This window comes from Taudactylus pleione, unplaced genomic scaffold, assembly GCF_031769625.1.
Source record: "Taudactylus pleione unplaced genomic scaffold, aTauple2 ptg000026l, whole genome shotgun sequence".
Classification (NCBI taxonomy): Eukaryota; Metazoa; Chordata; class Amphibia; order Anura; family Myobatrachidae; genus Taudactylus; species Taudactylus pleione.
In genome coordinates this window covers 10537759-10555909 of record NW_028284428.1, presented here as the reverse complement: position 1 = coordinate 10555909, position 18151 = coordinate 10537759, and the positions used below count along the sequence as shown (strand labels likewise).

General features: G+C 44.5%; 1 protein-coding gene across 6 annotated transcripts in view; it reads right to left on the bottom strand.

The window, feature by feature from the left end:
* Positions 1-18151, bottom strand: part of MAP3K15 (mitogen-activated protein kinase kinase kinase 15) — a 266385-nt gene that overhangs the window by 109260 nt on the left and 138974 nt on the right. For all 6 annotated transcript variants that reach the window (XM_088451616.1, XM_088451618.1, XM_088451617.1 and 3 more), the window contains one exon: positions 901-1071. In XM_088451616.1, the coding sequence (XP_088307742.1) occupies positions 901-1071 (171 nt within the window). The remainder of the gene's footprint in view (positions 1-900; positions 1072-18151) is intronic.

The window sequence follows — 18151 nt, the reverse complement described above, 5'->3', positions numbered from 1 at the left end:
TGGCTGTAACACTGTAACGTAGCGTTTCGCATGCAGATACACCTGCCAGGGCCAGATTAACAATGGGGTGGATGGAGCTAGAGCTCCAGGCCTCCACATAAAAATAGGCCCATTGTCATGACAACAAGATGTTGACTGGCCATCTGCTCTCCACACGGTCAGCCATAAATCATAAGTAGTAAAATTGTATTTCTATTTACCACACAAAATGAAGCATTTGTTTTTCTTTTACATATTTATGGAGACATTGTGGCTGAGAGTATAGGGGTATACATGCTCACATGGCACTGGCCACACCCACAAACACAGCACTGATCACACCTACTCTGCTTCTCCTAATAGGCCATTGGTCATTTTCAGCTCCAGGCCCATGTGGCCCTCAATTCGGCCCTGACACCCGCAGTCACACAAAGAACATAGGCATGCTGCATATCATTTTAATCAGCAGAAGCTGCTTGTGCTATCTGTCACTGTGCGAATAAGACGCATTTTAAAGTAAAAAGTTGCACAAAAAGACACTCGGCGCTACTGAGTCACACGGAGCTCCAACATTATGTGTAACGCGCAGGGCCGGCACTAGGCTGTGCTGCGCCCAGCACCGTCCTGTGTTGCCGCCCCTTGCCTCCTCCGCTCCCTCCCCCTGAGCTTAAATATGTCCTATAGTGCTGGGTGGGAGATGGGCGTTTCCTGCGCCCTCTGGAAACAGTAGCGCTCCGGGCCGGCTTGCCCGTGCCTGGAGCCGCTATTGGTAACGCGACTTGTAGGGCACCGAGGATAGATATATGTGGACACATCTATATATTCCTTCCAGTGACTTGTTAAAGAAAAGTATCATCTCCCAAAAAACTACCTGAGGTACATTACAAAAAATTGACATGGATTGAAAAATAAATCTCTCACCATTCTATAGCACTCTCCCTGCTCTTAGTATCCTTACAGTCAGCATCCAGGAAAGTGTCTTTATATATCCTACCACACAGGCAGAACATATCCGGAGCTGGGTGATCACAGGCTTGCAACACCTGAAGCATCACATGCAGGGCTTTATCCCGGTCTCCAATATTATTCCTCCTAAAAATGTGATAGAAAGAAATGTGATGAATTTAGGGATGGGTCACCTTATAGCTGTAATCTACATTGATGATTTTCACACCAACAATAGGCTATCGGCAACTGCTCTTTGCCATGACTTCACCATAATTCATTGTCATTCTCTGTTAAGTTGATTCCATTTCTTTATTTTAGACTTTCTGCTATATCATATGGGTATACACTAAAAAGTGTTATCCTAGTCAGCGCTCACCTGCCCCACAGGTTCAAATGGTCATGTCAATGTACATATGGTCATGTCAATGTACAAATGCTGTGTATATATCCCGGGATTCACCAAGGATCTCGCTCACCGAGGATAGTGCTGGTGCAGATGCATGCTGATGCTGACGTCCGCTTTCACCAAGGATCTCTCTCACCGAGGATAGTGCTGGTGTAAATGCATGCTGATGCTGAGAACTATTTCACCAAGGATCTCTCTCACCAAGGATATTGCTGGTGTAAACGCATGCTGAAGCTGATGACTGCTTTCACCAGCAGATGGATGGGGGCAGGGTCGTAGCTAGGGTAGTGCGGCCGGTGCCATGGCACAGGGCACCACAGGTCAGGGGGCGCTGTTTGGGCCTGTCAAATTTCTGTTTATTATCATTCTTGCTTGTAGCTTCCTCTTATTTCATCCCCAGCATCTCCTGGCCTATCCTATCTCTTCCCTGGCCCTTTCCCATGAAGCCATGGCCCTTTTTTGGGTGCATTATGTCCCTTTGAAAAATGAGGGGGGGCGCCAATGCTCTTTCTGGCACAGGGCACCAAAAAGTCTAGTTACGGCTCTGGATGGGGGCGGTGCCATCACATGAGCACGACTGACTCTGAATGCAGGCAGGAATCTGCATTTATTTCCGAACACGGTTGGTTTACGTACAACTCTGAATTAGGCCCACAAAGATCAATATTAAATGTCTGGACTGCATATCAGTCTCACTAGGGACCGATACCTCATTATTATAACAAGCTTCTGTGAATTACTCAGGCGTTCTTAGGGACATCCCCAGAGTTACGAAAACCTTGAAAACATTATTTTCTGTCACTATAATAAAAACATTGATTTCCTTTTGCTTTGTGACACATTATTTATCTAGCTATATGTATACAAAAATGTATCTAGTACCATCTTGAGGGAAAAGGGAGGTCAAAGGTTTAAAATAAAAAATTCATAACTCTACTTAAGACCAAAACAACTGATGCGTTGAATGCTATATTAATATTAGTACTGTAAGAGGTTGTCATGATTTTTACTGATTTCTATGTTTTAACAGGTAAAAAGAAAATATACATTTTTTAACTTACTGTCAGTAATATCACAGAACATTGGAAACCATGGGGTGAGTATTTCTCCCCCATCCCTAACTCTAATCCCTACCATCACACTCCCTCTAGTGTCTATCCCTAACCTACCCCCCTACCCGCCCCACAGCCTAACCCTAACTTGCACTGGCAGCCTAACCCTCCCGCTTGCAGCCTAACCCTAGTGTCAACAGTCTAACAATATCGATATTTCACTTGTAGACATTCCGGCAATGACAACACGTTGCCTGTTGACATTTTAACAATGTCAACATAACTGTCGACATTGTGATGTCGACATTATGAATGTCGACATTGTCATTGTAGATCTTTTGACTACATTCCATTTACTGTTTGCTCTATGTTGACAGCCATAAGATGTTGACATTCTGACTTGTCCGTCGTCATTTCAACAATGCCGGCATCATACTGTCGACACTATGATGTCGACATTATGAATGTAGACATTGACATTTTCAACCTTTTGATTACATCCCATTTGTTATTGTGTATGCATTTGTTATTGTGTATGATATGTCAACAGTCATTTGATGACAACATTATGAGAATGTCGACACGTTGTTAAAAGTTTAACAATGTTGACATTATTAATGAGGACATTGTCATTGTCAACATTTTTACTAAATCTCAGTTGGCCACAAGAATTGCACTTTGCATCCACTTCCATATACCATTAATCCTAGACCTAAGTACACTGTAGTAATCTCATTAACCAACAAATATACAGAGTAAAATATACTTAAGATAGGAAAATACATGTTAGTTTCCTTTGAAAGGAACATAGGAGAGAGAAGTACGACTGTATGGTACTTGCTACGTAATGCAACAACAATATTTTTACTACAAATAAGTTAGTTGAAAAGTACAAATACAAGGGTGACATAAAGGATGTAAAAGATAACAAGCTGTTTGAGCTGTGATAAATACAATATATGGGCACCTAATGCATTGCGCTTCCTACCTTTAGAAAAGTGGAACAGGATTGAGAAGAATAGACTCATCATTATCTATTTTTACTAAGAGGGTTTTACAATGATAAGCAGCTTGTCAACTTACCACCAGATAAAACAAGTATTTACCTCACGTTTCGCATTAATTAAAACTTCCTCACCACCAGTCACTTGAAAAGGTCACCGTACAGTGAATGGAGGAGAACGCATTTATAAGTGAAAAGCAAACACATCTCCTAAGCTTAAAAGCCACTTGGAGGCGTGCTGGTAATCACCACAGGATTTGGAAAGTTTACTGATCAGTTTTCAGAACGGATTATGACTTTTTTGATCCCATGGTATCCAGGAATAGGCTAATGTACAGTATAAAGAATTGAATTGTTTGTTCTGTAAGCTTAGTGAGTTACAGCCAGCTGCATCCAGTATTGTTCCTATTACATATACCAGCAACCTGGGAGGATGACATGATGTCAGTTGACTTGTGCAATTCAAGTGGTCTCATAGCCAATCAGTCAGAGCACATGAAGCCACTGATAAAGTCACTGACTGGTGACCATTATTTCATACAGCATTAGAAATGTGCTGCTTCTGATTCCTCTGCAAATACATTTTATATCTTTGTACCATACTTATTATGTAAAATATTAAAGATAAACCTACGATCTATAGAAGATATTTTACTAATGTGTCTAATTGTTCCAGAATGTCAGCCTGGGAGACTCAGGAATTTTGGGGAGTTCTCACACACCTGTTACATTAGAGTTTAGACCAGTCTCCCGAATCCCACCTACTTCCCAAGTGTAGTGGGCAATACGGAAGCAGTCTGGGGTTGTGACGGTGCAATTTGTGGTGAATTATGTTATCGTTATTCCTCCTATTGGTGCTCAATGCTCTCCTATATATCATCCTCTGGGATTTCCCAGAGGGGACAATAAATCTCGGCAAGTATGCCATGCAGACAATTCTTTCCTGGAGTACTGTCAGCTCTGTAAAACCCCTTTTACACCAAAATCCCCGGGTCTGACCCAGGATTTGGAACTCGTTTTCAACCCGGATCAGACCCGGGTTGAAAACGAGTGACCAGCAGCACTGCAGCGCTGACCCAGCTGCCTGGCGAAGGTGACCAGCGCTTTTTCCCCTCCCTCCCCCCTCCGCGACCTACTTACCTTATCCTATAGCGGTCCGGAGGCAGGGAGAGCAGGTGGGATGCGCTGCTTCATGCCGCTCAGGCAGGCGCTGCTTGCAGTGGCCGCTTGGAGATGATGTCATCTCCAAGCGCCACTGAAGCCGAATCAGGCAGCATGCGGCGCGACCCGGGTCATCGTGAGCCGGGCCGTGCTGTTTACATTGCAGGGTGACTCGGGAACAACCCGCGCTCAACCCTGCAATGGAGCAGGGTCAGATCCCCGGGTCACTGGACCCGGGTTGATCCGTTCACACTGACTAGATTCCCGGGATTATGCGCGTTCACGTGCATCAACCCGGGATATTTCAGTCGGTGTAAATGGGGTATAATAGAGAAACTACAGATAAATTTAGTACGCCACTTCAAAATGGCGATGGAGGTGATGTCTGCAGCTTGTGAGTAGTCTTTATGCTCACACCCTTCCCCTTCTTCCAGGCTGAAAGAACTGAGTAGCACCAGGTAATGAGGCAGCGGGTAACAGCCCTAGGTTAGGGGTAGTGGCACATTCTATTTCCAGGGGTGAGCAGTATATTGTCTGCAATACATATGTACTCATCCTATAAAGTTACTAATACATTGTGTTACAGCATTGTAGTTAGAAAAAATATTATTGAAACTTAATAAAATTATATAATATTACTTATTAGTACTTGGCAAATCATTTAAACATTAATAATGTTTATTTCTATATATTAAGTTATCACAACATAAGCAATCTTTGTGTTGGAACAAGTCCCTACAAAAATTAGCAACAAAGTAACATAAAATGAGTACAATCAGGGCCTGATTCTGAGTGGGACACGGCCGGGTCCGGGTCCGTGTCTTTTAGCACCGCTGCGTCTGCGACTTTATGCTAATGTTGCTACAAAGCCCTTCCTTAGTGTACACCCATGCGTCTGAATGTGCAAGGCCTGAGTCAGTGTCAATGTGCAAGGCCTGAGTCAGTGTCAGTGCCACTGTCAGTGTCAATGACGCTCACACACTGCTTGGTGCGACTAGACACAACATCGGTCACACCATCGAAAATTGCACCAGCCCTATGGCAGGTGCAGATTATCCACCTGAACATGGCCTCCTATGTGAACGTTCCCGCGTCTCTGAATGCAACCACTATCAGCAACACACCCATGACACTCCCATAAGACACTACATCTCCATGTGTGTGATTAGGCACTTCCTTGTTGCTGCTCAGGTATGCACGCACTTGGCCGATGTTTTTGCTCTGCGCATGCAAACATCGTACTGCCCGTGTGCGAACTAGCCAGTGCGATCAGATTATGGTATGCAAACTACACACCATGTGCACGCAGACCCTTCCGATATTGATTGACAGGAAGTACCATTTGTGGGTGGTGACGGGGGGTGGTCAGGTGAACGTAGGCGTTATAACGCCATTATAGGGGCGTGCATAATAAAGGCAGTGGGGCGGCATACGCAGCCATACCGTAAGCTAGACACAGGAAGCGGGCATAATCCTGCGGCAGGTCAGGTAAATCACTATTGTGCGCATGAGTCCGATGGTTACCGATGTTTACGCCATCTTGCATACCGATCAGGCTATGAGTAAAGGGAGATGGGCGGCCTCTATATATCGGCTGGGCGTCTGCATCTTGTGCTGCGGTCTCCGTGCGTCTGCATTGATTAGCATATCCTCGCTAGCATGCGTTCCTTGCTGCATCAGCCCCCTGCAAACTCTTGCGCAGACAAAAAATATTGTTCCACTGTGACCGACATAGCGCTGCGTCCGACTCCTATTCACTGATGCACAAACACCTGTCCCTAGTCTTGGGGGACATGTACTAATCTTTGGAAATAAAGTGAAGAGAGATAAAGTACCAACCAATCAGCTTCTAACTGCCATGTCACTGGCTGTGTTTGAAAAATGACAGTTAAGAGCTGATTGGTTGGTACTTTCTCTCCCCAAGGCTTAGAACATCTACCCCTAGAGGGTTTATCTTACAGACAGAACACATTTCCTATATCTAATCACCGTTTATACACATTTTATAATAGAGTTTTGTAATGAGTAAATATGAAATCCAAACTGTGACTATATGCAGTACTTTATATATGCCAGGCACCCACCACCATGTAATCTATACAAAACTGGCAGATAGAACTGTGGTTGGAGGCCAGCCACACGTGGTTAATGGCGGCCGCGGCACTGAAGGGGTTAACCCTGTGCTGCAGCGCCATATTTGAATTGTATAGGCGTTAGGCTCCCATTGTAAATGTGTACTTGGCCGTAGGCGCGTAGGCGCCAAGTGTTAATAAGTGTGCTTTTAATGTTTTATATGCCGCATCCCGGACCTGCTCCGGCGGCCACGGTAATGGTGTATGTTAACCCCTGGTGCGCTCCATCGGGTGAGTGTGGGTATAGTGCGGCTGCACTCTGGGGCAAAGGGAGAGCCAGCTCCCCGGACACCCAGCACTGTGACAAGGTTATTAGGAGAGCCCCAGCAGTCCCAGACTGCAGGGCTAAGGGAGCCCGCACTGGTTGTACTGCAGAGTGCTGGGGGACTGGGAGAGCAGCTCACAGTACCACCAGCACTGAAAGAGTTAAAGACCCAGTGTGGACACAGTTTAAAAGCACAAACACTGCACATGGTTTATAATAAACTGTATTAAAATATATATATATTGCTATAAAGCACTGCAGCTGATCTGCAATGCATTGGTGTATAAAGCAGAGTATATTTAATAGACTATGCACTTATAGGAATATGGTTTAAGAGTATTTTATTGTAATAGGAATTGCCATCCTGACATTGGAAGTGATATGTTAATTATCCTGACCTAGTGGCCAAAGCTTTGTTTACAAAGCTTTCCTTTGAAATGTACTCCAGGGGTCTTCCGTGTGTCTCTGAGTAAAATGCCCCTAAGTACTGGAGGTGTTAAGACTGGGAAATCAAAACTGATTGATGCATAGAAAATTGTATTGGAAGCAGTGGCGTAAATTCATCCCCATATAATTTGGTGCCCCCAAATTATTAATAATATATAGAAATGCAATAAAATTTTGCAATCAATAGAGGTTTTTAGGATAATCATGGCCAAGGTTATGGGCCTACCCACCATATCCAGGTAACCTCTTTCGGGTAGGTCCCTAACATACTAGGGTTCAAATCCAGAGCGCAGGACCCCCAAAAACTGGCCCAGCCAAGCTGCCCCAGGGCAGCTTGGCTTAATATGGTGGGTAGGCCCATAACCTTGGCCATGGTTATGCTAAAAACCTCTATTGATTGCAAAATTTTATTGCATTTATATATATTATTAATAATTTGGAGTTGTGCACCTGAGATTTGTCTGTTTCTGTGCCTGCAATTAGTCTCATCAGGTAGCACCTCCCATTATATATATAGTCAGGTTGTGCAGTCCAGAAATCTTTCCCAGCTACTGTGCAGAGCCTGGTCCATTGTGAGGGATCAGGGGGAATCAGCCAACGCCAATCAGGAGGTGTGGCTGCAACTCGTCGACGCATACGCAGCAGAAGCGGTTCCAGGTGCCGGCGGCAGTAGCCTTGTTGTACACAATGGTTCCAAATGCTGATGGAAGAAGTTTGGTGGTGGCAGCAATGTCACACGCCCACTGCACAGTGGGCAGAGTCAGTAACAGGGAATCCATGAAATCCCAAGGTCCAGTGGGGATCAAAACTAATCAGTGATCAGGTGACGAGTGAGGTCATCCGGTCACAAGAACTGAGTATCCTGAAAAGCTAGTTACTATAATCCTGATGATGTTGGGTCTGTTACTCACCATTGGAGGCCAGGTGTAACCAGAAGTCTGCATGTCTTCAGGCTTCAGAAGATCGGGACTTGGATGCAAAGAAGCACTTTATTACAGATTGTACCTAAGCAACAGTTAAATATAAGATACAGACTGTTTTTGCTAAATATTTCTACTTTGCACAAGAATCTCCTGAAACACACATTGACTTACTCTTTACATTTATATTCTTAGTAATGCTAAGCAAACATATTTCATGATAAATTAATGTTTTGTTACTGTATGATATTTACCTCATCTAAACAAACCCAACAATTCCTATGCAAATTCATGAATGTAAAGGGGAATAATGTTCTCTATGAGGAATAGAGTATTTGATTTACTGCACATAAAGATACAACCATCGCTTTTCAGTATGTCCACATACATCTAGCCCTGTACACTGTAACGTAGCGTTTCGCATGCAGATGCACCCACAGTCGCACACAGAATATAGACATGCCGCATATCATTTTAATCAGCAGAAGCTGCTTGTGCATCCTATTCACATCACTTGACAATAAGACACAATGGAAGGTAAAAAGTTGCACGAAAAGACATTCTGCATTACTGAGTCACAGTGCGCTCACCCGTTGTGTGTAACGCGGCTTGTAGTGCACGGATAGATGTATGTGGACATATCTGTATATGGATTGTGACAATAATAAGATGAGTTTTGCTTTATAGGGACTCTAGAACAATGGGACTGATTCAGAGATGGACACAATGCCGATGTTTTTGCAAATGGCTAATGTTTTTCCTATTGCGCATGCATTGGAGTCGCACTGTGCATGTGCTACGATGGTCTTGTGACGGAGGTCGCAGAGAGGACTTATTCACAAATTGATTGACAGTCAGGGACTGTTTGTAGGCGGTAACGGAGGTAGCTACTGCGATCCCATACACAGTTGTAAAGGCTCTGGTATCTTAGTTCCACCAGCCATTGTGAGCGGCAAAAAGGTTACTCAGAAGTCTGATGATCAGCTGAACTGATGTGCATCCAATGATTGTGTCTGGGAGATCTGTTATGCCGCTGGTGCGCATCTGAAAGAAAAATCCCAGCAGCTGCGAGATTTGCATATTTTTGCACAGCCGCTACGTACAAAGACGCAGTTGTGACGGCATTTGCGTCCATCTCTGAATCAGGCTCAATATCAAGTAGGCAAACAAATACTATTCTGCTTTCAACCAACTGGGCTCTGGTCGCACAATCATTGCCTGAGTTAGACGTGATAATAATCTAAACATAAGATCAAGCAATTCCCCGCGGTTTACTCTACAGGCTATTGGTGAACTGAAAATGAACCCATTTGGTGCCAGATGGGCATGTTATCAATTACCTATACCAAGTGCTGAACGTAAGTCAGTTTAGGGCCCAGGTTCTCAAACTCGGTCCTCAGGACCCCAAACAGTGCATGTTTTCCATGTCTCCACACTTAATCAAGTGAAATAATTAGCTCCACCTGTGGACCTTTTAAAATGTGTCAGTGAGTAATGAATACACCTGTGCACCTGCTGGGTGACCTGCAAAACGTGACCTGTGTGGGGTCCTGAGGACCGAGTTTGAGAACCAGTGGTTTAGGGGATTGTTTTTTCAAACTGCATGCTCCGGAGCCGAGAGTATGCAAACACGGGGATGTACATTTATACATTATTTAATTGCATCTCCACTTGCATCTAATGGCCATGAGTGCCCCCATGTAAATCAGTGAGGGCGTGTCATTGGAATTGCAGGCTAAGCAGAGTTATACATATGCATAAATAATCCTGCATATATAAAGGATAGGGCACGTGCAACTGCGCACTGACCATGTGGACATATGTTACACCAAACATAAGGTTCTGGACTGTGCGGCTGCAGAGATGTGCACAACCCTATACACAGTGTGGACCAATATGCACATTTTTGCCTGTGTACACAATGTGGCAGCAGTTACAGGCGACTAGCGTTCAACTGTACATCGGCCGCTTTATTTAGTCTTGCTGAATCGCGGTGCATCTGGATTTAAGCCCTTTGCCTTGGTTACAACTCAGTTAGTAATAAGGTTGCCCTTTTGGCATGGGGGTTTTGACTACTAATTGCATAACCATCAGAAGAAAAATTCTGTGTTTTAACATTTCTCTAGCTAAACTACAAAAAGTGCTAATTGTTGCATTTTTCTTCAGTTATAGTCTATGTAGATTATCAATTGCTCTCAGACATTCACAGAGTACTGTATTTATGTCCTTATTTTATTGTAGACATCTAGCGTGAGTGAGCAAATCCTGGTTCACTGAGAGCAGTGGATGCTTCAACAGTGTTATTTTGGGTTACCTTACATACCAGCAAATACCCTAAGGCAGGGATGGCGAACCTCAGGCCCGTGGGCCGTATAAGGCCCCCGGAATCATTTGGTCTGGTCCTCTGAGCTTTTTTCTGCTAGCCTCATCTGGATAGCAGGGTGCCTATAATAGCACCCTGTGGCCAGAATGTATGCAGCAGTGCCACCTGGAGCGTCCTTAGGACGCTTCAGATGGTCACACTGCTGCCCTTACAGCTCCCCGGAGCATCCTCAGGATGCTCCAGGCATTGCTGTAATCACTGGCAATTGTGGCCCCGTCCCCTTGTGACATTACACGGAGGGGGCGTGGTCTGCAACAGGCCCGCGATGAATGTTATATGGATCAAAATGGCCCTCGGCAGAAAAAAGGTTCCCCACCCCTGCCCTAAGGGATACCATAGGCAAATCTCATTCAGTTGCTTTGGCGTGCAGACACACTGCATTTGTGTTTGCACTCTGCTCATTTTATTTTTTAACAAGAATGTTATTATTTGTATTAATAAGCTGAAGGAAGAGGGTACAGAAAAAGAAAAAAGGGTGGGAAGGATCAGGGTAACAAAGTATTTAGATGAATTGCATTTGAGACAGCAATATACACAGAGAGAGGTATAAAAAGAGTGATTTACTCAATTCGTAAAACAGAGGGGGCATAAAGGGAAAAGGAAAGATCGGGGGGTGTTAGTATGGGAGGAGGGAACAGGGGGAAAAAGAGGGACCCTGGGGGTTGCATCTGTAGTATCGGGCAATCTAGGAGTGGTGTAAAGACGAGATCTCAAATATGAACCGAAGCGCGGGCATCAAAATGGGCCAGCCAAATGCTCCATACCTTAAGAAAGCGAGGGCGTTGGTCGGTCATGCAGTATACTGGTGATATTCTCATAGGAATATATTTGCCAGATTTTATTAATCAAGGCAGGTATCGTAGGTAGGTTCACTTGTTTCCAGTTGACTGCTATAAGATGTCTGGCTGCGATGAGGATACAATTAATACATTTCTGGGTGGCCTTAGGACTGTGAGGAAGTGGACGAGAGAGTAAAGGTGCCCATCCACTAGCAGACACGAAAACGACTACACGATTACGACATTCTAATCGTGCAGTCGTTTGTCAGTCTGTGATGAGCCTACACTAAGCAAGCAGTCGTTCAGTGTAGGCTCATCAATCATCTGCTAACATGCTCAACCTGACGTTATCGTCAGGTTGTCCAGGATGTTTGCACGATGATAGATGTCTAAACGACCAGTAGAAGCACACATTGCAGGTCATTTTAAACATTTTTGCAAACAATTTGCAAACGATTGAACGATAACGATATTGTTATCGTTCAATCGCTCAATTTAATCGTTTAGTGGATGGGCACCTTTAGACATAGGAAAGGTGAGTTGGGGGAGTGACACTGGTCACAGCGCGTATTAAATGAAAAACTTTACGCCAGTATAGTTGAACTTTCGAGAAGGTCACCAAATGTGGGAGAGGGTGCCAGACATGCCACAGTTCCTCCAGCATTCCTTTGGCTCCAACGTCTCCCCCACATCCGCCTGACCATCGACATTCGTGGGGTTCTTTATCAGATAGGCCATGTTTAATAAGGAGTAATTAAAAAGTGGATATATATTAGGCCAAGAGGTGGGGACCTGGGCAAACATGAAGCTTCAGTAATCAAGGGCTGCATGGGTTTGCGAGGTTCGATAATCGAATTAAAGAAGTGGCGCAGTTGTAGGTACCAGTAGAAGGATGAGGATGAGAGGTGAAGCCGATCCTGGAGCTCAAGGAACTCAGGGAAGTACTCTGCTAATCTCTAGCATCTATACTGTGCTCACATTGTGAAAACCACTGGAATATACCATGAAAGTATCTGTATCTTTTTAAAGTTACTTTTTGCAAAGGGAGACTCAGTAACGTAAGAGCAGTGGCAACATAATGTTCCCATATTTTATTTATTAACAGAATTAATTACTTGGCTTAGGGCACATTGTTTATACCTCTAAGTAGAGCTCTTTGGCTTAATTATTACTACCTGCCAATAAATTAGGATAAAAAAAAAACCTGTTTCAAACCTGTCTGTGTATTCAACGTCTCAGATGACTTATCGCTCCAGGGCATTTACTGTGATAGAGGCTTGTCAGTGATGTGAGGATAAAACTCACTAAGATATCAGCACAGTTTATTACAAGTACAGAATTGGGAATGGGATAACGCCCCTCTCAAATGACATTACTGCTTTGATTTGAGTCTGGTAATGCTTAATTCTGTTTTAATGATCATACGTACAGCAAAAATGCTGAGGAAACCATTGCCTACTAACAACAACATATGGGGCGCTATTTTAGGGGGCCATGCATAAGGGGCACTACTTTAGGGGGCCCTGCATATGGGGCAAAACCACAGGGGGCACTGCATAAGGGGAAAAATACAGGGGGCACTGCATAAGGGTCACAAATACAGGGGGCACTTCATAAGGGGCACGAATACTGGGGGATTGGATAAGGGGCAAAACTACAGGGGGCACTGCATAAAGCGCACAAATACAGGGGGGACTGGATAAGGGGCAAAACTACAGGGGGCACTGGGCAAGGGGCACAAATACAAGCGTCAAAACTACAGGGGGCACTGCATCATAAGGGGAACAGATACAGGGCGCACTGCATATGGGACACAACTACATGGGATACAACATAATAAGCACTATTGCCTGAGAGCCAGTGGGAGGGGGAGTTCAGCCTGAGAGCTGGGTGGATGATGCCTGCTTTCATGCTTATGGGGGCAGAGAGAGGTTGTTGAGATAACTCAGGGGGGGTGGGGGTGGCAGGAGTGACACATGAGGGGCCGCTGCAGTGGAATGGGGGGGTGCTGCAATGACACACGTGGGCTGGAATGGCAAGGGAAGGGGGCTGGAGTGACACATGGAGGAGCTGAAGTATGTCAAGTATTATGTGAATCTTGCTTTTTCAATGTATTTTATGTGGTTCTGGATTTCAAAATGTATTTTATGTGGATGAGGTTTTTAAAACACATTTTATGTGGCTTGCGGCTTTTTCAATGTATTTTCTGTGGAAGGGACCCCTACTCTTTTTGTCCCCTGTATTTCCAAAACCAGGACCATCTCAATGAGCCCAGTGCTGGTTGTGCTAAATACAGGGGACCCCTACGTCTGGGCGGTGGGTGCCGTGTTGATTGTGTAATAATGAGTATGGAAATTTATTTTACAGGTATCCGTGGATTTCTACATGGAGAAGGGGATGTGATTGGCTACTGGGATACTAGGTGAGTATGTGTGATTGTGAGTGTGCATGTATGTGTTAATAAAACTTTACTTTCACTGTGTGTGTGTACTGTCCTTATTCTGAGTGAACTACAGGTACCAAAGGGCCTCCAAGTACCAGCATGCAGGGGAGGCTTGCTGGAACCTGTAGTTCACCTGCAAAAGACTCTATTTTTACATCACATTATTACACAATCAACCCAGCACCCACCACCCAGGGCTGCCGGGGATAGCCCTGGGCTGTCAGCCCAGACCTGGGGTGCCCTGTAGAGGGGGACCCCTTTATCAGGGGATGACTGGGGATAAAGGGGTCAGGGGTAAGTAATGCTTTGGACGGAAATGGTTCCCCTGGTTGTGGCATTACCCCCCGCTAGAAAGAGTCCGGTGCTAGTATGGAAAATACAGGGGACCCCTACTTTTTTTGTCCCCTGTATTTCCAAAACCAGGACCGGCTCGCTGAGCCCATTGCTGGTTGTGCTAAATACAGGGGACCCCTACGTCTTTTGTCCCCTGTCTTTTGAGAACCAGCACTGGCTCTTAAAAGTCCGAGGCTGGTTGTGCTTTTAGGGGGGGACCACATGTAGTTTTTTTTTTTCTTTTAAACTCTTTTTATTTATTTATTTTTCACAGATGCATGGATGGATCTCACTGATCTGTGCATGCATCTGTGTCAAGTGACGTCGGCATCGTGCGGCTCGGAACGACATATCATACAGGTATAAACACTGAACGATATGCTGTGAATCGTGTACGAGATTGTCAGATCTTACTGCATGTAGGTAAGATCTGAGGATACGACAAATGACCCGCGTGTATGCGCATCAACATCGTTAGTGCATCAGAATCGGCCAAATCGTGCATAATATAGTCTAGTGTGTAAGCATCTTTAGTTAAAACAGTCATTTCACAGCAATATGACTTTTCTCATAAGAAGCGGAGTCATCTACAGTTTAATGGAAAACCTCTATCACAGTAAATGGCCTGGAGCAATAAGTCATCTGAGAGAGAGAGAGAGAGTTGAATACGTAGACAGGACATTTTTGTTACCCTAATTCATAGCCCTGGTCTCATTTCCTGGACTCATAGAATAAATATAGTAGAATACAGAGTAACAGAAAAAAAAATCATATCAATGTTTGCACGCTTTCATTTGTCTGCTAGGCAAGGTAATTAAACATGCAATCTCAGTGAATGACAGTAGCACTCAATGACTCAGTACCCTGGGAAATGCGGACAGAAAGGATCAGAGTAGCTGGGTGAGGGAGCACACTGGAGACAAACATAGTGCAGGCGGAAAAATATAGAGGGTGGAGGGCCCTGCTTGTACAAGCTCACAGCCTAGAGGAATGAATTCACTCATTTAAATAAATTTTATTAATGGTTGCCTAAATTACTTACCTTTAGTCTGGAGACTGGAGAAGAAGCAGGGAGAACAGAGGATGCATAATATACTACTTCATCCTGCTCTGGTGTGCTGCATGACTTTCCTGCATTTATGAGAATGCAGAGACTATGGGCCTGATTCAGGTCTGGACGCTGTAGTCAGGCCGATTATCGGAAAACTGCGCCTGCACAGGATCCGTTCTGCACATGTGCAGAGTAGGTCCTGCGATCTCGCTCTCTAATCCCTCAACCTGCAGCATGAATGACATCCTGCTGCATTTAGGGGCGGAGTGGGGGAGTGCCGAGGTCAGGGCCTGCGTCGGTGGATGGTGATTTCCTGGCCTCATAGGCTGCCAGCCTGAGTGAACTAAAGCTTAATCACACTAGCCAGTGCCCATTTTCATTATTTGTACCCCTGATGTCTGCAAAGCAAAACATTTGTAATGAATAGAACTGCTATTGGATAAAACATTTAGACATTGATATATATAACAGTCATACATGTGCTATAAACAAGATTTTTTTTCAAAATGACACAAAAATAGAATGAATTGTACATAAACTCTTTTATATAGGAAACAGCAGTGACCATATCACTGTATTTTCCTGCCTGTTATGAGGGTATCAAGCATGTGGGTAAAGATCCCTAGGGCACTGCTTTACCCATGGGATTAATTATCACCACCTGCTCCGCCATTACAGAAAATTACCGCTGAACTACTCGTACCTAGCCCAGGTTGAGAACATGCCCGGCCATGTTTTCGTGAGTTTTTGGACTGTCAGACCTAAGGAGAAGTTGTACCAGGATCTGAAACAAGCAGGATATGTTCAAAATCCCACAACTGTACCTGTTGAAGCATTTCTGCCAGAATTAATTGGCCAAAATATTAAGCTCTCAGTTGATAATCTAATGACATTCATAATGAGGTGAACAGGGTGTTTATACTTAACTATATATGTCCATCATGCTCTTTGTCTCTCCTCCTCTTATGAAAGTATTCCAAATAATGAAAATGGGCACTGGCTAGTCTGATTAAGCTTCAGCTCACTCAGGCTGGCAGCCTATGAGGCCTGTTTTTAAAGGGAGGAGCTTACTCAGCAAGCAAGGGCTGATTGACAGTCACACAGGCTTTGGACCTGATTCAGAAATAGACGCAGTGTTGACGCAGTTGGCTGATGTTTTAAGACTGCACATGTGTTTGAGCTTTGTTTGTACAGTTGCAGATCTAATTTAGATGCATAGTAGCAAAAATGCAAGGGGCGCTGCTGGACGCTGACTGGGAGGTGACAGAGAGGTGGCTAACAAGATGCATGGAGATGTTCTGTCTTATGGGAGTGTTGCAGACATGTCGCAGGCATTTAGCTGAAAGTGGCTACGTGCAGATACACACAGCCCCTCACACAGGAGGCCATAGTCAGACGGGAAAACTGCACCTGCCATAGGGCTGGTGCAAGTTTCAATGATGCGACCGATGTGCGTCTAAGATGCATCAGAAGCAAATGCAAGTTGGCGTCTCAGTCCTTGCACAGACGAAGTTGCTACAGTGAAATATTATCTTAAATTATCTTACAATGAATTTTACCTTCATGTTTGAACATTGTAATTTAGTGGTACCTTCACAGATTATATTTGGTCTTTCTGGTATATAGAACAAACATACGGAAATAATACAATACCCAAACACATCAAGTTCCGGAAGTATATACAGTAATAGGAATTATTTTAACCAGTTGCGTTGCAGCATCCTGTACCTTTGCTATTTATAACCCTTTTCCACCAAAATCCCGGGTCTGTCCCGGGATTTTTTACCCAGCATTTTGCTAGGTTATACCCATCTTAGATCCTGTTTCCACTACACCCTTGTCCCAGGTTTTTCCCGGGTAACCTCTGTTTCCACTGAACCCGGGTAAGCCCAGCAAAACCTGTGGATGTCACTAAAAATGGCCTCTGGGTAATTAGATCAGCAGCCAGTGCCCTGGAAGGACCAATCAGCGGCTTTTGCAATTACCTGGGTCAAAAAACCCGGGTAAGAGCTGTTTCCGGGTTTTACCCGCTAAAAACTCTGCTCGATACCCGGGAAGAAATCCTGCGTCAGTAGACTCTGGATTTTTTCCTTGGAGCCATTTCCACTGAGCTGCGTCCCGGGTAGACATGGCAATAACCCAAGTTTTTTATGCAGTGGAAAAGGGGTGTTAGTTAATTGCGTGTTAAGTTGAGTATACATTTAATGATGTGTACCCAGCTGACCTGTCATGCGCGGGATCTGGCGGGGGTCCCAGCATCGGCAAGTGCATACACACTTGCCGATGTCAGGAGCCACATCGTGACGACGGGGGCCATGCTGCATTCGGCAGCGTGGCCCTCACTGACGATGTTGCCCGTCGGACCTGCACGCAGGCGACGTTGCTGACAACACGGGAGAGCGCTTAGTCAGCGACATTGAGTGTACACACTAGACGATGTTGCTGACATGTCGACAGATCCGGCTGGTTCGGACAACATATCGTCTAGTGTGTACCAGCCATTAGTCTCTGTGAATTGTGTTTGGATGGACTGGAGCACAGAGTCACTACAATGTAAACACGTCTATCCTAGGCTTTCTAACAAAATAAGCAGGCAGAGAAACAGCACCTACTAATAACAGGAGAGATTGAATTTCCATAGAGAATATGGTTTGTAGTGGTCTAGCAGGTGTTGGGATAGCCTCTGTTTATCCGTTCATATTCAGCTGCCCGAAGCTTCTCTTAGATTTACAGGAGCTCAGCCATTATATAAATGTTAATATATACTGTGCATATAACACGTGACGATATACCATTCAGTCTGGCATGGTTACTAGACATATTCCCATATATATATATTACATTATTTA